This window comes from Manis pentadactyla, chromosome 1, assembly GCF_030020395.1.
Source record: "Manis pentadactyla isolate mManPen7 chromosome 1, mManPen7.hap1, whole genome shotgun sequence".
In the NCBI taxonomy this organism is placed as follows: Eukaryota; Metazoa; Chordata; class Mammalia; order Pholidota; family Manidae; genus Manis; species Manis pentadactyla.
Window position 1 is genome coordinate 155,988,588 of NC_080019.1, and position 23,039 is coordinate 156,011,626.

The 23,039-nt window shown below is 35.1% G+C and overlaps 2 protein-coding genes across 2 annotated transcripts; both read left to right on the forward strand.

Annotated features, from left to right (window-relative positions):
• The first annotated feature begins 1,115 nt into the window (after positions 1-1,115).
• On the forward strand, positions 1,116-2,313 carry LOC118927820 (olfactory receptor 5K3-like). The gene has a single exon (XM_036916437.2). It carries the CDS (start codon positions 1,384-1,386, stop codon positions 2,311-2,313), a length of 930 nt encoding a protein of 309 aa, XP_036772332.1. The 5' UTR covers positions 1,116-1,383.
• Positions 2,314-19,633: 17,320 nt separating this feature from the next.
• On the forward strand, positions 19,634-20,911 carry LOC118927890 (olfactory receptor 5K1-like). Its single transcript, XM_036916578.2, has one exon. It carries the CDS (start codon positions 19,643-19,645, stop codon positions 20,633-20,635), a length of 993 nt encoding a protein of 330 aa, XP_036772473.2. The 5' UTR covers positions 19,634-19,642; the 3' UTR covers positions 20,636-20,911.
• Positions 20,912-23,039: the final 2,128 nt, after the last annotated feature.

Genomic DNA, 23,039 nt, shown 5'->3' on the forward strand with positions numbered 1-23,039 from the left:
GTCAATAGAGTTTAAATGATCAGACACATCAGTCGATACATCTTAATGAATCACTAAATAATGACAGAAGTTAACCCTATAAGGAAAACAAAATTTGGTCTTTAAACTCATATTAAAATGTAAAGGGTTTTCTCATTTGCTAAGTGTTAGAAAAGTAAAGTATACAGGCAAACTAACATTTATTTATTAGCTTTTAATCTAATATCCTAATGCAGTATACATAGAAAACATTACATAATTTTCATAGGAAACTAAAAATAGTAGATGATTAATTCCTATGAAAGAATCATACCTAAATTTTTTAAATGATGAGTTTTGAATAATTTCCTTTGTAGCATGTTCTTCACAATTAACTGTCTCAATCTACAAAAACTGAAAAAGTCACTAAGGATCATTGGTAGAATACTGAAAACACATTGCCCCACCCCAGGTCCAAGGTGGAACTAGGACTACAATCAATATTGCTTTTTCCCTATAGCACTGCACAACTCTTATAAGAAGTTGCAGATTACCTCAAATATCTACAGTAATAGTAAGAAATTGTGCAGGCCCATATAAGGAAAAAAATGCCATGGAGGTTATGCTCTGGCAACTCTTAACTGGGTTGGATACATAACATATGCTCAGAGATTCAGAAATGGGGAAAAATGTGCTTGGGACATTTGGATAAAACTTTACTAAGGAGCATCGTATTTATGTATACTTTACAAAAAGAAGAAAAAGATTGAGATATTTAGGCAAAATTCACCATGGGAAATGGCAAGAACATAATCAATGTTTATGGACATGGACATGACACTGGGAAAAGGGACAAGTGACAATTTATGGACATTTATTTCCTTAGGTTTCCAAGTTATTTACTTTATGGATGATAGTCCTATCCTTAATACTTAGTGATCTTCCTGCAATTCCTAAGATGCAATTTTAACATATCTGTTGTATACCATTTCCAAACACTCAGTCTACTGGGAGAGGATATAAAAAACTTTTGCTCAGATTAAATATAGGTATTTTAGGCAAATTGACTTGAAATTTATTTTAAGCATCTTTAATATAAAAACTAACACTGAAGTTACTTGACAACACTTGGCCAAACATGAGAACACTAGATTTGTACATTATTCATTCATACATTCAAAAACAAGCCTTTACCATTGTAAATATCCTCCCTGGAATTATCCACATATTCTTAGGAATCTTAAGTGCCACAGTTGATATCATAAAGCTGACATGCTCCCTAGAGGCCTATGTGCCTGTATCCCAAAGACATTAGAGGAACCTTGAAGCAGCTTTTCTTGTAAAAAGAAGAATTTGAAGGAAAATTATACACTCTATCTTAGACACTTATAGCTCCATTATTTGTGTCTCAACAGAGAAGTCGACATGATTGAGGAAAACCACTCCTTGACAAATGAATTTATTCTCATAGGATTTACAGATCATCCAGAGCTAAAGACCATTCTGTTCGTGGTGTTCCTTACCATCTATCTGATCACCATGGTGGGGAATCTTGGCCTGGTGGCATTGATTTACATGGAGCGTCGTCTTCACACACCAATGTACATCTTTCTGGGTAACCTTGCACTGATGGATTCCTGTTGTTCCTGTGCCATTACCCCCAAAATGTTAGAGAACTTCTTTTCTAAGGACAGAATGATTTCCCTCAGGGAATGCATGGCACAGTTTTACTTTCTCTGCCTTGCTGAAACTACAGGTTTCTTTCTCCTGGCTGCAATGGCCTATGACCGCTGTGTGGCCATATGTAGGCCGCTGCAGTACCACACCATGATGTCAAAGAAACTCTGCATTCAGATGACCACAGGGGCCTACATAGCTGGAAACATGCATGCCATGATTCAGGTAGGGTTTCTGTTTAGGTTAACTTTCTGTGGGTCTCACCAAATCAATCACTTCTTTTGTGATGTTCTTCCATTATACAGACTCTCTTGTGTTGACCCTTATATCAATGAATTGATGATATTTATCTTCTCAGGGTCATTTCAAATCCTCACTATGACAATAGTTATAATCTCTTATATTTTCATCCTTTTCACAGTTTTCCTAATGAAATCCAAAGAGGGAAGAGGCAAAGCCTTATCTACTTGTGCATCCCACTTTCTCTCTGTCTCAATATTCTATGGTTCTCTTTTCTCCATGTACATTCGACCAAGTTCAGTTAAAGAAGGGGATAAAGATATACTCATTTCGGTTTTTTATACTTTAGTGATTCCTTTATTAAACCCTTTTATTTATAGTCTAAGAAATAAGGTAGTAATAAATGTTATGAAAAAAATTATAAAGAAGATATCATAAATACTGAAACAAAACATCTGTGGAAAATTGATTTTAATTTGTTAAAACATTTTTTAAAACCAGAGAATGTTGAGAAAGTGGAAATGGCCACTTGGTATATAAATATTAATTACTAAAACATGCTAGTGTATAAGCCAAATAAGTTCAAAAAGGACATGTATTTTAAAATCTAAGCTACTAGCTTCTCACAGGAGTGAACTAAATAATAACCTTTGAGGTCACAAATTGTGTTATGATATAGTTATAATAGTAATTGTTTCAGAGTATAAAGAGTTACAATTTTCAACAAATTCAACTATTCTAGGAATATAATTCAGTATATATAAAAGTCACCTCCATTTACCTCTGTTAGCAAATTTCTAGAATCCCACAGCATAAATTTACAAACTCTGGCATATTCCAAGTTCTCAAACATTAATCCCTTCTCAAGCAACACCATGTGACAGAGGTAAATATATATTTCAATTCGATTCTTGACATAGAGTTCATTTAAAAATTAAATTAAATATCAATTCATGGAGAACAGGTATTCTCTAATCAAGAACATTATCATCTTTAGTTTTAGTCAATTTTTCTAAAGTTCTCTGAAATACTGTATCTGTATAATGGTGATTTACCAATTTGTAGCTGAAAATGATGCTATTTATATTGAACTATCCATGGATTTGTATGTTTTTATGTAGCTTGAATAGTTGTCCTTCATGAATGACACTGTAATTCTGAAACATTTATTTAAATAAAGGTTTTTTCCCTCTTTCATATTATTTCTCTTGCTTGTTATTAGGAATACCAGCAACCAGTACTGCTTCTAATGTAGATTACTTATATATTCATAGCAAAGCTAGAAATTTTGTTGAAGCATATACAATGGAGACAACAGTGAAGATTATATATATATAAAGAAAAATCTTTTTGGTCACTTAGACATGTACAAATATAAAATAAAAAAATAATTTACTGAGAATTATTACCTGCTAAGAATCAAGCAAGACTTTTCATATATACCACCTACCAAATGTTACCCCTTATTTTTGATGTTTTCCTCAGCAAAAATCTCATACTTTGAAACATTAAGTATTTTTACTATCTTTGGATGTACTCTCAGAAGAGAAATTGCTGGATTAAATGGTAGTTCTATTTTTAATTTTTTGAGGATCCTCCACACTGTTTTCTATAGTGACTGCACCAGTAAATAATCCTCCCAGTGGTGCACAAGAGTTCCCTTTTTCCCACATGCATGTCAGCATTTGTCAATTCTTGTCTTTTTGATTAGGGCTATTCTAACAGACATAAGATGATATCTCATTTGGGTTTTCATTTGCATTTCCCTAATGCTATGATACTGCGCATCTTTTCATGTACCCATTGGCCTTTCAGAGATATGCTTAGGAAAAATATTTATTCATGTCATTTGCCTATTTTTAAATTGCATTATATGGTTTTTTGCTTTTAAGTTATATGACTTATTATTTAGATATTAATCCATTATCGAATAGTTGGTTTGCAAATATTTTCCCATTCCATGGGTTGTCTTTTCATTTTTTGGTGGTTTATTTTGCTACATGAAGCCGTTACCTCAATGTAGTCCTGCTTATATTTTTTATTTTGTTGCATATGCTTTAGATATCATATCCAAAAAATCATTACCAAGACCTGGGACATTATTCCTATGTTTCTTTTAGAGTTTCATGGTTTCAAATCTTACATTTAGGTCTTTAATCCATTTTGAGTTAATTGCGAGTGTTGTGAGATAGGGGTCCAGTTTCATTCTTTTACATGTGAATATCCAATTATCCCAGCACCATTTATTGAAGAGACTATACTTTCTCCACTGAGTATTCTTGTCTTGCCTGACAAATATCTGTTCACTGTATATGCTTGGGTTCATTTCTGGGCTCTTGATTCTGTTCCATCAATATGTATGTTTGTTTTTATGCCAGAACCATATTGTTTTCACACTATAGCATTGTCCAAAGGGGATGAAAACACTAACTCAAAAAGATACCTGCATCCCCACATATGTAGCAGCATGATTTATAATAGCCAAGGCATGGACCTAGTCCCATGAGGAAGTGGAGGTTTAGAATGTCCCTGCAGAGTTTCCATACCTTAAAGTAGAGACCTGGAATTTATAATTTTCATCAAACAGTCACTGGATATAGGCTTTCCCAAGGAAAATATATAAGACTTTCATAAGACAATTATTTTCACATAAGGGTATTTCCTAGAGAGGAACTCCGTTCAGAGCTATCAGCTACTGGCACTCTTACTGCTGTGTAAATAGGTGGTATCTGGGCTGCGAACTACAGACCCATGACAGGCAACCTCTTATACTGTTCAGAAATACTTATTTCTTATAATAAATTTTTGGAAATCTCCACCAAGACTGGGGTCTTTACTTCTCCTGCAGAATCTTACAAGGGATGCCTACAGTTCCAACTGCTGAAGTTGCAATACCACACCAATATCTATCTTCTCCCTCCTCTTGATACTCTACACTTCTGTTATGTCAAGTGAATAACATGGTGAGATGATCCAGAATCTGATGACTCCTGTGGAATCTGGGCCTTCATCACCATGCCCTTTTCAGGCCATGGTTGTTACATTAGTTTATTTACTGCTAATTGAGCAAGGGAATACTAAGAGATGCCTATGTATCACCTGAATATCAAACATATTTTTCTGCCCCATTACAACAGCCTTGTCTCTTGCTGATAATCAGGATCAATTATGCTTATAAGCCTATCACTCCTTGCCCTTTCTGGTGGACTCTTGGAAACAGGAATTCAAAGTGACTGAGTGACAGCTATAACTTTACATATAATAGAATTGTTGGTACATTCCCTGGTAATAGCAGTTTCTCTCTGAGAACCAGGACAGGTAAACTCACATAGATCAGGGACTTGGGAAAACAGAACACAAATTATCCAAGAAGGTCACTTGGGGATGACCCTAGACCCTAATATTTAACCTATGGAGAACATGGCAACATAAAATGATCATTTATTTCTGGAGGATGCAAATATCCATTTGTCCATGCAAATTTGAAATGTCTATTTCATCAATTCATTAAGCCAGTAGTGGGAAACGAGGTCAGGATGACTGCAGAGAATTTGAGACTAGAGAATGAGACTACAGATAGCTTCTACCGGTGAGAAATCCCTAGCAGGAGGAGTAAAACCACAGAGACATTCCATAAGCTAGAGTCCTCCTCAGGTGTCCTGAAGTCAATTTTTTCCTCATTATAAAGTCATTAAGATAAATCTGCATTGCAGTTTTTCCCCCCTTGGTGTTCAAGAGAGAGATTTCTGGGGAAGAGCATGTGCAGTAAAAATTAGCTTACATCATTGCCAACCTGTCAATCAACACTTGTTTGCGTGACAATCCCCCTCCTTAAAACACCTTTCAAGCCCCATAAAAAGGAACTTTCCCAAAATATCTGGGGTCTTCTGACACTAAGTCAGGGCCAGCTCTATTACACAGCATAATAAACTTGCTTGTCTGTTTTCTTGACTAGTTTTACTCTGACTTCCCTGCATCACTGAACTGAATCTCCTTCCCAACAATAGAGTAGAATTATTTTACCAACCACTGCCCAATACCACACTATCTATATTGAAAACTAGGTTTCTTGGTCCAGTGCAATGTTATGTACCACTCTACCAGGCTCAGAGAGTTGTTTCCTGAGGACTTTCAGATAGGAAAGATAATTCATACCTACACTATGTTGATTCTAGTCAAAATGAATCTCTGCCCTCTCACAGAAGCAAAGGTTCATATTAGCCAACTTGCCACCAAGTGACTTACTGATCTCCTTGAGGTATACCGTTATACTGTGATAGCAATCCTTGTATCAGAAAAATGAGACTTTGAAACAAAGACTATAATAAGAGTCAAAGAAGGACATTACATAATAATAAATAGATCATTCCAACAATATGTTATGATACTTATAAATATCTACGCATATAAAAGAAGAGTACTTAAATATATAAAGCAAATAAAGATACATATAAAAAAACATAGAGAAAGTGATGGTAATACAATAACAGTATAGGATTTTCACATGCCAATTACATCGATGGATACATCATCATGACATAGAATCAATAATGAAATAGTGGCTTTGAATTACACATTAGATAAGATGAACTTCACAGATATATACAGAATATTCCACACCCAAAGAGATTACCTGTTCTTTCAAGTGCACATGAAACGTATTATAAGAAAGATTACACATTAAGACACAAAACAAGTCAGTAAATTTGAGAAGACTGAAATCATGTCAAGCATGTTTTCTCACCACAATGGTATGAAACTAGAAATCAATTAGCAGAAAAAACTAGAACTAAGACAAACACATGGAGGCTACACAGCATGATACTAAATGATCAGTGAATCAAAGACGAAATAAAAAAATACATGGAGACAAATGGAAATGGAAACACAAAATTCCAAAATCGTTGGGATACAGTAAAAGCAGTTCTAAGAGGTAACTTTATAGCTGTAAAGGCCTACCTCAAGAAACAGGAAAAATCTAAAACAATCTAACCTTGCACTTAAATGAACTAAAAGAATAACAAACAAAGCCCAAAGCTAGTAGAAGGAAGGAAATAATAATGATCAGAGAAGATATAAATAAAACAGACTAACAAAGCAATAGAAAAGATCAGTGAAGTTAAGAGTTGATTCTTTGAAAAGATAAACAAAATTAATAAACCCTTAGCTAAATTCATCAAGATAAAAAGAGAAAGGACTCAAAAAAATAAACTCAGAAATGAGAGAGGAGACATTGCAAACACACCACAGAAATACAAAGGATTATAGGAAACTACTTTGAAAATTATACACAAACACATTGGACAACCTAGAGGAAAATAAATGCCTATCAACATACAACCTTCCAAGAATTAATCAGAAAGAAATAGAATCTGTAAAGACCATTACTAGTAATAAATTGAATCGGTAATAAAAAAACTTCCAACAAACAAGTCTAGAACAGCATGGTGTCACAGGTGAATTTTGCCAAACATTGAATGAAGAGCTAATGCCTATCCTTCTTAAACTATCCTAAAATACAGACAAGGAAGGAATGCTTCCCAATTCATTCTGTGAGGACATTACCCTGACCAAAACCAGACAAAAACACTATGAAAAAACAAAATTATAGGCCAATATCTGTGATGAACATAGACTCTAAGAATCTTAAAAAATTATTAGCAGGGGATTCAAGATGGCAGCATGAGAGGTGAGCCAGAGAACTCCTCCTAAAACCACATATAATATAAAAATACAGTTAATACAATGAATCCTAAAAGAGCAACAGGAAAAAAGGCTGCGCCAGACTGCACACACCTGGAGAACAGAGCAGACTTCATGAAACAGAGTAACATACCAAAGCCTTGACCCGTCAGGACACAAGACTTTTCCCATGCCTAGGGTAGAAGCCTAGGACTGCTGAACACCCAGCCCTAGAGATCTGCTACAGGAGCACAAATGGACATTGCAATATGCTCTGGAGATTAGTAGTGTTGGAAAGCAAAGACAGGCAGAATACTTGGAGAGACTGAGATTCCAGCCATTAGTGGAGGACAGAGATCCACATCTAGTCACCCTGGGACAAGGGAAAGGCAGGCAGTCTGAGAGGCTTCCTAGCAGTGAGGGAGCTGCTGAAGTGGCAAGGTTTGTATGGAGTTTGCTGCACAGAAGGGATAGGTGGACAAGGTTGTCTGGGCATGCTCTGCCCAGCAGGTTGGGAACTTTCAGGAGCTTCAGGCGCTCCATCCCCTGACTGGCTACTCAGCTCCAAGGCCCCTCACTGTGAATGCAATCTTGCATCTTCCTCCTGGCCTGCTGGCACGAGCTTACAAACTGGCAGTCCTGGCCCTGACATCAGGCCAGCCAGAGAAGGGCCCTGCCTAAGGCAGCTACAGACTGAAAGCACAGAGGCTTATAACTGTGTGATCCACCCACTGGTTCTGAGAGTGGAGACAGGCACTGTTGCCAGAAAGCAGGAAACAGCTCTTTCCTCCACCCAGTCACCAGTGCAGCTCCCCTGCAACCCCTCGCATCACTCCCGGGACTGAACACTTCCAGAGACTAGAGATTCTGGACACTAGAGGGAGCCACATAGAAATATGAAATGTCAAAGGAACCTGGTTCAGATGAAAATCTCACAAACCACAGAAAAAGGGCAGAAATGAAACTGAAATCACCCATCTTCCTGAAAGAGAGTTTAAAAAAAATCATAAACATGCTCATGGAAGTACAGAAAAATATTCAAGAATTCAGGACAAATTTAGGATGGAGATACAATCATTAAGAAATTCCATATCTAAAAGGAAACATACAAGGGAAGGATTTAAAAGCAGATTAGATGTAGTAGAAGAGACGATAAATGGAATAGAAATTAGAGAAGAGGAATACAAAGAGGCTAATGCACAGAGAGAAAAAGGATCTCTAAGAATGAAAGACTACTGAGAGAACTGTGACCAATTCAAATGGAACAATATTCACATTATATGGGTACAAGAAGAAGAAGAGAGAGGAAAAAAGACAGAAAGTGTCTTTGAGGAGGTAACTGCTGAAAACTTCCCCAGTCTGGAGAAAGAGATAGTTTCTCAGGTCATGGAGGTACACAGATCTCCCAACACAAGGGACTCAAGAAAGACAACACCAAGACATATAATAATTAAAATGAAAAAGAACAAGGATAAGGACAGACTTTTAAAAGCAGCTAAAAGAGAAAAAAGACCACAATGGAAAACCCATCAGGCTTTCATCAGACTAAGAAACCTTACAAGCCAAAAGGAGGTGGCATGATATATTTAATGCAATGAAGCAGAAGGGCCTCAAACCGAGAATACTCTACCTGGCAAGATGATTATCATTTAAATTTGAAGGAGGGATTAAACAATTTTCAGAAAACCAAAAGCTGAGAGAATTTACCCCCCACAAACTACATCTACAAAGATTGCTATAGATGGAAGTATTCCTAAGACTAAATAGCTGACACCAGAGGAATTAAAAACACACCAAAGAAAGTAGAAGAATTAATTACTAAGCAGATGCAAAATCAAATCAACTACCCCCAAAGTCAATCAAGGGATAGACAAAGAGTACAAAATATGATATCTAATATAAAAAAAAGAGGAGGAAGAAAAAGGAGGGAAAAAAAAAGAACGTTTAGGCTATCTTTGTAATTGTATAGTAAATGAGTTAAATTAGACTATTAGATAGTGAGGGAATTACCCTTGAACCTTTGGTAACCACGAATTTCAAGCCTGCAATGGCAATAAGAACATACCTATGGATAATCACCCTAAAGGTAAATGGTCTGAATGCATGGATCAAAAGACATAGAGTCACTGAATGGATAATAAAAAAGATAAGACCCATCTGTATGCTGCCTACAAGAGACTCACTTCAATCCCAAAGACATATACACACTAAAAGTGAAGGGATGGGAAAAGATATTTCATGCAGACAACAGGGAGAAAAAATCAGGAGTTTCAGTACTTGTATCAGACAAAATAGACTTCAAAACAAAGAAAGTAACAAGAGAGAGAAAGAGGGACATTACATAATGATAAAGGGGTCAGTTCAATAAGAAGATATAACTATTATAAATATCTATGCACCCAACATAGGATCACCTACATATGTGAAACAAATAATAACAGAATTGAAGGGGTAAATAGAATGCAATGCATTGATTTTAGAAGACTTCCACACACCACTCACTCCAAAGGACAGATCAACCAGACAGAAAATAAGTAAGGAGGTAGAGGCACTAAACAATGTGTCAGAACAGATGGACCTAACAAACATCTACAGAACACTCCATCCAAAATCAGCAGAATACACATTCTTCTCAAGTGCACATGGAACATTTTCAATAATAGATCATACACTGGGCCACAAAAAGTCTCAGTAAATTTAAAAAATTGAAATTATACCAACAAGCTTCTCAGACCACAAAGGTATGAAACTAAAAATAAATTACGGAAAGAAAATGAAAAAGTCAACAAACACATGGAAGTTTAATAACATGCTCCTAAATAATCAATGGATCAATGATCAAATAAAAACAGAGATCAAGCAATATATGAAGCCAAATGACAACAATAATTCAACACCACAAAATCTGTGGGGTGCAGCAAAGGCCATGCTAAGAGGGAAGTATATTGCAAAAAGGCCTACCTCAGGAAGAGGAACAATTCCTTATGAACAGTCTAAGCTCATAATTAATGAAACTAGAAAAACAAGAACACATGAGGCCCAAAGTCAGTAGAAGGAGGGGCATAATAAAGATTAGAGCATAAATAAATAAAACCTAGAAAGAATCAGTGAAACAATCTTTGAAAGCAGGAGCTGGTTCTTTGAGAAAATAAACAAAACAGATAAACCCCTAGCCAGACTTATCAAGAAAAAAAGAGTTTACATACATAAACAGAATCAGAAATTAGAAAGGAAAAATCACAAAAGAAACCACAGAAATACAGAGAATTATGAGAGAATACTATAAAAATCATCTGCTAACAAAATGGATAACCTAGAAGAAATGGACAACTTTCTAGAAAAATACAACCTTCCAAGACTGACCAAGGAAGGAACAGGAAATCTAAACAGACCAATAACCAGCAATGAAATTGAATTGATAGTCAAAAAACTACCTGAGGAGAAAACTTCTGCACTAGATGGTTTCACTGCTAAATTTTATCAAACATTTAGAGAAGACCTAATACCCATCCTCCTTAAAGGTTTCCAAAAAGTACAAGAGGAGGGAGTACTCCCAAACTCATTCTATGAGGCCAGAATCACTCTAATACCAAAACCAGGCAAAAACACCACAAAAAAAGAAAATTACATGCCTAAAGCAATCTACAGATTCAATAGAATCCCTATCAAAATATCAACAGCGTTCTTCAATGAACTAGAGAAATTGTTCTAAAATTCATATGGAACCAAAAAAAGACCCTGAATAGCCAAAGCAATTCTGAGAAGGAAGAATAAAGCAAGGGGGATTACACTCCCTGACTTCAAGCTCTACTACAAAGCCACAGTAATCAAGACAATTTGGTACTGGCACAAGAACAGACCCACAGACCAATGGAACAGACTAGAGAGCCCAGATATAAACCCAAACATATATGGTCAATTAACATATGATAAAGGAGCCATGGATATACAATGAGGAAATGACAGCCTCTTCAACAGCTGGTTTTGGCAAAACTGGACAGCTACATGCAAGAGAATGAAACAGGATTATTGTCTAACCCCATACACAAAGGAAAACGTGAAATGGATCAAAGACCTGAATGTAAGTCATGAAACCACAAAAATCTTAGAAGAAAACATAGGCAAAAATGACTTTTTCCTGGGCAACTTTTTCCTGAACACATCTCCCTGGGCAAGGAAAACAAAACTTAAAATGAACAAGTGGGACTATATCAAACTAAAAAGCTTCTGTACAGCAAAGGACACCATCACTAGAACAAAAAAGCATCCTACAATATGAGAGAACAAATTCATAAATGACATATCTGATAAGGGGCTGACATCCAAATTATATAAAGAGCTCACAGACCTCCACAAACAAAAAGCAAATAAGCCAATTAAAAAATGGGCAGATGAGCTGAACAGACACATCTCCAAAGAAGAAGCTCATATGGTCAACAGGCACATGAAAAGATGCTCCACATTGCTAATCATCAGAGAAACGCAAATTAGAACAACAGTGAGATACCACCTCACACCAGTTAGGATGGCCAACATAGAAAAGAGTAGGAACAACAAATGCTGTGAGGATGCAGAGGAAGGGGAATCCTCCTGTACTGCTGATGGGAATGTAAACTAGTTCAAACGTTGTGAAAAGCAGTATGGAGGTTCCTCAAAAAACTCAAAATAGAAATATCATTTGACCCAGGAATTCCACTCCTAGGAATTTACCCTAAGAATGCAGGATCCCAGTTTCAAAAGACATATGCAACCCTATGTTTATTGCAGCTCTATTTACAATAGCCAAGATATAGAAGCAACCTAAGTGCTCATCAGTAGATGAATGGATAAAGAAGATGTGGTACATCTAAACAATGGCATATTATTCAGCCATAAGAAGAAAACAAATCCTACCATTTGCAACAACATGGATGGAGCTAGAGGGTATTATGCTCAGTGAAATAAGCCAGGCAGAGAAAGACAAGTACCAAATGATTTCCCTCATCTGTGAAGCATAAGAACAAAGCAAAAACTGAAGGAACAAAGCAGCAGCAAACTCAAAGAACCAAGAATGGACTAACAGTTACAAAGGGAAAGGGACTGGGGAGGGTGGGTGCAAAGGGAAGGAGAAGGAGAATAAGGGGCATTACAATTAGCATGCATAACATAGAGTGCACACGGAGAAGACAGTATACTACAGAGAAGATAAGTAGTGACTCTATAGCACCTTACTATGCTGATAGACAGTGACTGTAGTGGCGTATGTGGTGGGGACTTGATAATGGGGGAAATCTAGTAACCACAATGTTGCCCATGTGATTTTATATTAAGGATACCAAATAAAATTAAATTATTAGGAAACCAAATTCAGCAATACATTTAAAGGGTCATTCACCATGAGTAAGCGGGATTATTCCAGGGATGCAAACATGGTCCATCATCAGCAAATTAAACAATGTTATACACCACATTTGCAAAAAGAAGGATGAAAACCATATGATCATCTCAATATATGTAGAAAAACATTTGACAAACATCAACATCCTTCATGATAAAAACCCTAAACAAAATGGGTTTAGAAGGAACATGCCTCAACATACGAAAGGCCGTATAGGACAAAACCACAGCTAACATCATATTCAATGTGGAAAAGCTGAAATATTTTCACTAAGATCAAGTCAGCAAGGATGTGCAATCCCACCACTTTTGTTCAACATAATACTGGCAGTCCTAGTTACAGCAGTCAGACAAGAAAAAGAAAGAAAAGGCATCAAAACTGGTAAAGAAAATGTAAAACTCTTGCTATTTGCAGATGACATGACAGTTTATATATAGAAAACCCTAAAGACTCCATCCAAATATTAAATGAATTCAGTAAATTTGTGGGATACAAAATTAATATGCAGAAATCTGTCATATGTCTATATACTAGTGACAAGCTACAAGAAAGATAAATGAAGAAAGCAATCCCATTTACAACTGCATCAAAAATAGTAAAATACCTAGGAATAAATTTATCCAAGGAGGCGACAGACCTGTATTCTGAAAACTATACACTGATGAAAGAAACTAAAGATGATACAAATAATGTACAGATATACTCTTTCATGGATTTTAACAAATAATACTGTTAGAATGTCCCACAGTACCCAAAGCAATCTGTGGATTCAATGCAATGCAATCTTGAGTGAAATACCAATGGCATTTTCACAAAACCAGAATAAATCTTTTTAAAACTTCTATGGAACTACAAAAGATTCTGAATAACCAAAGCAATCTTGAGAAAGAAGAACAAAGATGGAGGACTCATGATCCCTGATTTGAAATTATTCTACAAAGCTGTAATAATCAAAACAGTAAGGTACTGGCACAAAAATAGACACATAGATCAGTGGAGCAGAATAGAAAGCACAGAAATAAACTGATGCTTATGTGGTCAATCAATATGTGACAAAAGCGGTAAGAATATATAATGGGGAAAAGAGTCTCAGTGAATGGTTTGAGGAAAACTGGACAACTACCTGCAGAACTTTGAAACTAGACCACTTTCTTACACCATACACAAAAACTAACTCAAAATGGGTTAAAGAACTAAGTGTAAAACCTGAAAACATAAAACTCCTAAAAGATAACATAATAACCTCTTGAACATCAGCCTTACCAATAATTTCCTGAATATGTCCATCAGTCAACAGAAATAAAAGCAAAATTAAACAATTGGGACTACATCAAACTAAAAAGCTTTTGCACAGCGAAAGAAACCAAAAACAAACGTCACTCTACTAAATTGGAGAAGATATGTATAAATGATATATCCCACAAAGGGTTAATATCCAAAATATATAAAGAACTCATACAACTCAACAACAAAAAAAAACCCTAACAATCTGATTTAAAAATGTGCAGGGGATCTGAATAGACATAAAGAAGACATACAGGTGGCCAACACATACATGAAAAGATGCTCCATATCACTCACTAATGATCAGGAAAATGTAAATCAAAACCACAATGAGATATCAACTCATGCCATTCAGAATGGCTATTAGAAACACAAAAGTAATAAGAGTTAGAAGGGAGAGAAAAACAGGAAACCAATGCATTTGCTGATAAGAATATAAAATGATGCCTCCACTATGAAAAACAAACAGTATAGAGGTTCATCAATAATTAAAAATATAAATATCATGTGATCTAGTAATGCTACTTCTGGGTATTTATCCAAGGAAATGAAAACATTAATTTCAAAAGGATATATGAACCTTTATATTTACTGCAGCATTATTTATAATAGCTAACATATGAAATCAACCTAAGTTGATTAGATAAATGGATAAAGAAAATAGGATATATATGCACAATAGAATATTACTCAGTGAAAATAAAAAAGAGATCTTGGCCATCCATGGTAATATGGATAGAACTAGAGGGTATTATGCTAAGTGAAGTAAGAGACAGAGGACAAATAACATATGATTTCACTTATATGACAAATTTAAAACACAAAACAAACAAGCAATAACAAAACAGAAAGATTCATAACACCAGAGAACAAACCGGTGGTTGCCAGACGGGAGGGGATTGAGAGGACAGGTGTAATAGGTGTTGAGAGGTACAGATTTTCAGTTCTGAAATTTTTACTTTTTAAAAATGAAGATGAAAACTATAGCATTGGGAATATTGTGAAGCACTAGTAATATTATAGTAACTTTGTATGTTGACACTTATCATGGTGAGCATTTTATAATATATATATTGTATCAATATGTTGTACACCTTTGATCTGGGTGATTATTACATGATTGTATACACATGTCAAATTTATCAAACTGCCTACTAAGATATGTGCATTTTATTGCATGTCCCTCAAAAAAAAACTGTTGTACACTTACAAATAATATAATGCTGTATGTCAACTATACTTCAATTAAAAATATTATATAAATATCATACATCATCTCATTTCTTTTACTGAATATTTATTATTTAAGGAATAGTGTTAATGAGAGTAAAAAGTGTTTTATAGCATTAATATATAAAATAAAAAATTTTAATAGAAATTTGTTACACTATTTTTTTAATTTGTATCATGTTTTAGAATGTATATTGTATTTTAGTATGGTGATACATCTATATAATTTATAGGTAAAATGTGTACATTTAGAACATATTCCCAATGAGTTAACTGATATGAATGTAAACCAAAAGTGGCTTGGAATCTCTCCTCTACTGAAGAGACCAGAAGATGAAAGACAATTGAGAACAAAAGTAGATGACATAATCTGGGGAAAATACTAGAGTGAATGAACAGGGTTTCCAAGTATAGACTCAAGGGAAACACAAGTGTCATGAAGGGCAAAGAGAACAACATGACCCAGCACAAAATACTTAGCTGGAACATTTAGGAAGGTAAGAGCACTGAGTGTTATGAAAGAAGTGAAGACTTTCTATACCAAATACTACACACTGGAAAGAAAGATAGATGTTCTTTGGAGTTGGCATTTAGAGTCGGTTGAGACCTTACTGAGAAAAGGGAACAGGGAATTGGCAGGAGGAGAAAAATAAATGGGAAGGATTCGAACAATTTCCAATGTATTCCCCATTCCCTTTATAGTACCTGTAAGTGTCCCCTATGTCATACACTACTAAGCTTCAGCCACCATAGCTGACTATTCATTTTTTAAATTAGGTCTTGCTCTTTCAAGCACCAGACTTTTATCAGCCACTTCCATCAGGCTGCTTCTTTTCCTAATGCAATTCACTTATTGTAACCCAATTCGTCCTCCAAAGGTTCATCTGAAATCACACATCCTTTGAGAAATCTTTTTTTTCTCCAGGTCACCATTTATTCCCTTCACTATTCTTTCATATAAACATGTTTACACTTTTTTATATCACATGCTAAACTGCAAGCTAGTGAGCAATGTAAGTGTCTTTCCCAGTAGATTACGAGCTTCCTGTTGGGAGACATTGTAAAATATAAATACTTCTTATTGTCACCATGTTACATCATGTATCCACTCTGCCCATTGTCTTTTCCATACATTCATTATGAGTACTTAGTAAAGATTAAAAAGGAAAGAGGTTTTAGTAATCAATACAGCATGTATAGAGGATCTAGTTTGTTTGTTTTGTTTTTTAGGTGTTCAAAAGATGCATGTCATGATCAGTGACTTTTGAATATTCAATCAAGACTTTTACAATCAAGAGACATACAAGTCACACTCGATAAAGTGGCAAATACGTTATAAAATCAAGTAAGTATCATTTAAATAAGGAAAAGGGACAATCCTTTCTGAAAGACCTAGGGAAGTTCTCACTGAGGATATCAGATTTGAGCTCAATGATGAGTAGGATTGGAATGGAAGGAGGTGGAGAAGAAGGGGTGTTACATGAGGAAACATTACAATCAAATTAACTGAAGCAAGTGTGTAGAGGAACGGTGCACCTAGAAGTGTCCTGATGGGAAAGGAAAAAAGCAAGGTGGTAGGTAGGATACAGAGAAGACTGTGGAGTATCTGATATACCAAACTAAGGAAAATGGACTTGGTTTGAAAACTAATGAGAAGTTATTACAAATTCTTGATCTCGGGAGTATATATTTTTTCATTCTTTTGACAAATATTTGTAGCATTACAGCATGCCAGATACTGCTCATGGTGCTAAAACTACAGGAATGAATACAACAGGGTAATTACTTCCCTTTTAAGCCTATTATGTTATGGTGGTGGTGGGAGAGAGTGACTGGTTATAAAGTAGTAACAAATAACTATATAATATATTGAGATTGAATAGTGAAATAAAGGGAAAAAAGAGTATTATAAAAATAAAGTCAGCTGGGCTGAAGTGAAAAGAAAGAATAATCTCAGCAAATAGTATTATCAAAGTTTCCAACAAAGGTTTTTCAGGATGTGGAGACAAAATCAATTCACAGAGTGAAGTTGATGGCCTTGACTGAACCTACTTCAGTTTATTAGTCTTCTCTCCAAATCCTAATCCTCTTTCATAAATGACTTTAATCCTCAAAACATATTAATTCCTCCAGTAGGAGGTCTAATCAACCTGAGACTTTTTAAACTCAATTTAAACTTTATGCACAGAATAAGGAACAAAATTGTAAAATAGGATGTTACATCAGAAGCAGCAAAATGATCACCAAATCACCTTAATAACTTTAGTGATTTTGCTTTCAACATCATTTTCTCAAAGGTCATCTTTAATTAATGTCATATAGGCTATATAATGTTCTGGTGACCAAATCTCCCTACAGAAATACACTGACGCCAGTATGAGGAAATCCCTTTGGCATTTAATAGACAATTTTAACTTTGTATTGTAAGGAAAATATTCATTGAACCTGACCTACTAGTAGCCTCCCAGATTTTCATTCTTTTAATCCCACATGTTTTAGAGGCCAATGTTTACACTTAGAAATTCTATGAAACCTAACACTGTAAAAAAGACAACTTTTTTCTCTATAAAATCTCTTTTCAAAACTGAAGGACCAGGGAAACTAGGATGAGAAAGTGTACTGCAATTTCACACTGACCTCTGATTATAAAGCAGCACTTCAAAATACACAGGTAAGGACAGAAGGTAATGCTGTTTTATAATTCAGACATATTTATAATTACATTGAATGTTATTTCTTAGTTGAAAAATTCAGTAGTCTATATAATATTGTAAAACAAATCAATAAAATGTTCAGCCTATACCTTATACTGATGTTTTCATTATTGGGAAAAAAAAATCTATTTTGACCATAGAACTTATGGTGATAGAAACAGTAGTCATTATGTTCTAGTCAATCACTAAATAATGATAAAAGACAGCCTTTTAAAGGAATACAAAATTTGTTCTCAAATAATTTAAAGAAATAAAAAGGGTTTTTCTTTCTATAAGAGTTAAACAACTAAAGTGTACAGGGGCAGGCTTACATTTATTGGCTTTTAATTTACTTTGATATAGTTCAGAAAATCTTACATAATGTTCTTAGGAAACAGAAAAATATTAGATAAGTTAATTCAAATACAAAAAGTACTTAAATTTTTTAAATGATGAATTTTGAATAATTTTCCTGTAGACTATTCAAAATAGTCTCAATTTACAGAAACCAAAGAGGTCACTAAGGATCATTGGTAAGTTGGTAACTGATCATTGGTAACTAAAACGTTCACCTGCCCCAGGTCTTCATAGTGGAATTAAGACTGGAATCAATATTGCTTTTTCCCTATTTCATTTTAAACATCTTATTAGAAGTATAAGTCACACCTAACCTCATAAGGCCTACAATTCTAATAAGCCAATTATCCATATACATATTTTTAAAAATGTAGATTGTAGGTTATACACAAACAATTCTAGATTGTGCAGAGAATAGGAAACATTCTTGAGGTTTCAGAGAATGGAAATAGTGTAGTTTGGGGCATTTACTTAAAGCTTTATTAGTAGCATTATATATTAAAGAATGTATTACATAAAGGAGGAAAGATTTACGTATCTGAGCAAAAATCAACAGTTATAATGGCATGGACATATTGGTTATGGATTTGGGCATGATCCTGGGAAAAGGAATGAGAGAGGTAATAACCTATGGTATTTATTTTCTTAGCTTTCCAAGATGATAATCTTCTTCTAAATCCTTCATGATCTTCATACAATTTCTAAGGTATACATTTAAGATGCCAATTGTATGCTACTTTGCAATATCAACTCGGAGGATAGATGAGTATTTTGCTCAGTTAAAAAATATATATACAGGAAAATTAATTTTTAATTAATCTTGAGGGTCCTGAATATAAAAAGTGACAGATATTAACTGGGAACACTCAATCAAATATGGGTACCCTAGATATGTACACTAATCTCGCATAAATGAATAGAGACAGACCTTTTCAACCAGAAGCATTTTTCTTGGAAATATCAAACTAGTCTGGTGAATCCCGATTGTCGAGTTGAGGTCATAAAACAAATGTCCTCCAGACATCTGTGTGCCTGGATCCCAGAGACAGTAGAGGAAGCTTGAAGAAGCAGCTCCTCTCCCTGTCATAAAAAGAATTTTTTGAAGGGAAATCACACACTTTCTAACTTAGCATCTTTTATCTCTATGGTTCCTATATCAACAGACACGGTGGATATGATTGACGTAAACCACTCCTTGACAAATGACTTTATCCTCAGAGGATTTACAGATCACCCAGAGCTAAAGACCATTCTGTTCGTGGTGTTCCTTACCATCTATCTGATCACCATGGTGGGGAATCTTGGCCTGGTGGCATTGATTTACATGGAGCGTCGTCTTCACACGCCAATGTACATCTTTCTAGGTAACCTTGCACTGATGGATTCCTGTTGTTCCTGTGCCATTACCCCCAAGATGTTAGAGAACTTCCTTTCTAAGGACAGAATGATTTCCCTCAAGGAATGCATGGCACAGTTTTACTTTCTCTGCCTTGCTGAAAGTGCAGATTGTGTTCTCCTGGCTGCAATGGCCTATGACCGTTACGTGGCCATATGTAGGCCACTGCAATATCACACCATGATGTCAAAGAAACTCTGCATTCAGATGACCACAGGGGCCTACATAGCTGGAAACATGCATGCCATGATTCATGTAGGGTTTCTGTTTAGGTTAACTTTCTGTGGGTCTCACCAAATCAATCACTTCTTTTGTGACGTTCTTCCATTAATCAGACTCTCCTGTGTTGATCCTTTCATCAATGAATTGATGATATTTATCTTTGCAGGGTCAGTTTCAGTCTTCTCTTTCATCACAATTGTAATCTCTTATCTCTGCATCCTTTTCATGATCTTCCAAATGAAATCCAAAGGGGGGAGAGGCAAAGCCTTATCTACTTGTGCATCCCACTTTCTCTCTGTCTCAATATTCTATGGTTCTCTTCTCTCCATGTACATTCGACCAAATTCAATTAAAGAAGGAGATAAAGATATACCCATTGCTGTTTTTTACACTGTAGTGATTCCTTTATTAAACCCTTTTATTTATAGTCTAAGAAATAAGCAAGTAATAAGTGTTATGACAAAAACTATGAAGCAAACTTCAAAATGTTATGAAACAAATATCTCCTGTGGAAATTGATTTTAACATGATAAAACTTTTTTAAAAATCAGGGAGTACTGAGAGAGTGGAAAATGACCACTTTGTCCATAAAATATTGAATTACTAAACACGACGGTATATGGTTCAAATAAGTTGAGAAAGGAGAGTCTGCTAGAATGTACTTCAAAATATAAGCTATTAGGTTACCTCAGCAGTTAACTGGATAAGTACTCTTGAATTCAAAAATTGTGTCAGGGTGAAATTAGTTACACTAGTCACTAATTTCTTCAAAGTGTAATATGTAACAATTTGCAATAATTCAAAGAATACTAGAGCAGAACTATTACATATAAAGGTTGCCTCTAATAATGTTGGCAAATCTCTGGAGTTCCAAAACCCCATCTTACAAATTCCTGCAGGTTCCAAATTTTTAAGGCTTAATCCCTTCTTAAGCAATATTGTAATGAGAAATAAGCTGTATTTTTTAGTTTGATTCTCAACTTTCCTTGAGTGTGACTATTAATTCATGCAGAATATGTATTCTCTAACCAAGAACATTTTTCATCACTAGCCTTAGTCAATTTACTTTCAAGTTCCCTGAAATAGGATATCTGTATACTGGGACTTATCAATCTGCAGTTGAAAATGATGCTATTTAAATAAAACCCCTATAGATTTTAACATTTTTATGTAGTCGGATTACTTGTCCATCATTAATGATAGTGTAATTCCTGAATATACTAATTAAATAAAGGGTTTTTCTCTCTCTCTGACATTATTACTTCTCTTGTTAGGAGTATCAGCAACTGACAGAATACAATGTAAATTATTTATATTTTCATAAAATCAAGAAAAAGCGAGAGATATGTTCAAGCAAAAATGAGGCAGAAAATAGTGAAAATTCTAAATATCTAAACAAAAATATTGGCAATTTCCATGTGCAAATATGAAATAAAAAAGTTTACTGAGAACCTACTATCTTCTAGGCACTAAGCTAAATTTTTCATTTTTATTACCTACCATCAGTTAGGCATTATTTTTCACATTTTCCTTGGTGAAAATCTCATATTTTGAAATACTGAGTAGCTTGCCCAAGTTCACCCAGGTCACCTGAACTGCACTAGAACTCAAATCAATACTGCCTTTTCCCTATATGCTTAGGAGTTCAGAAGATAGAGAGGTTAGTAGAGTGGGTTATTTAGTTATAAAGTAGTAAAGAAGTACAAAGTGTAAAGAAGAAAACTGTGCCTTAAAAAATGGCAGGTGGAATTTGATATTTGGAGAAAAACAGGAATAAAGTTGCCCAGAGTCAAAGTTTATTGAAACAAGTATGGCACTGGAAATGGAGGATGAGGCAGATGAACCATGGAGCAGAATCAGAAGCTGACAAGACTGCTGGTGAGAGCTCCTCCTGAGTCTGTGAAGTAAGGGTGGAAGTGGATCAAGTTGCTGAGAATCTTAAATGTCACCCTAAGAAATCTGAATTTATCTTGGAGGCATCAGGCAGTGAAGGCTCTCTGGAGCAAAGTAATATGATTATAACTTTCAGAGAACTGATTGAGCAATTGATTGTAATGAGGCTAGAAGCAGTGAGACTAAATTCAATAATTCATATTCTAAATAATGAGAACTAAAACTGGAGAATATTCTAAATGGAGAGGACTGCACAGATGCAGCAACATTTTTAAAGAAAAATTGTGAACTATAACTGTTAGATAATAAATTGAAGGCCTACCTTCTTCCTTTGAGTATCACTCTCATATCTGATTCCATATCACCAATATTTAATAGGTGCCTAACATAATTGGCCATTCAGTAAAAATTATCTTCAATATGTTTTTATATAATTAGGCAAGTTAATATGCAATAGGTTTATTATTTTTATTTTTGAATGAATCGACAATTTTAATGCCTCAGTTTTAATTCCTAACATTGCTCCTACTGATAGCTATGACCCAAATAAGCAAATTTTGATTGGGTCCTAAATACTTTCTTTTTTTTGGTATCATTAATGTACACTTACCTGAGCAACATTATGGTTACTTCACTCTCCCCATTATCAAGTCCCCACCACATACCCCATTACAGTCACTGTCCATCAACATACTAAGATGCTATAGAGTCACTACTTGTCTTTTCTGCAGTATACTACCTTCCCCGTGTCCCCATCTTCTACAGAATGTGTGCTAATCATAATGCCCTTTTTTCCCTCTTATCCCTACCTTCACATCCATCCTCCCCAGTCCCTTTCCCTTTGGTAACTGTTAGTCCATTCTTGGATTCTGTGAGTCTGCTGATGTTTTGTTCCTTCAGTTTTTTCTTTGTCCTTATACTCCACAGATGAGTGAAATCATTTGATACTTGTCTTACTCCGCCTGTCTTCTTTCACTGAGCATAATACCCTCTAGCTCCATCCATGCTGTTGCAAATGGTAGGCCTAAAT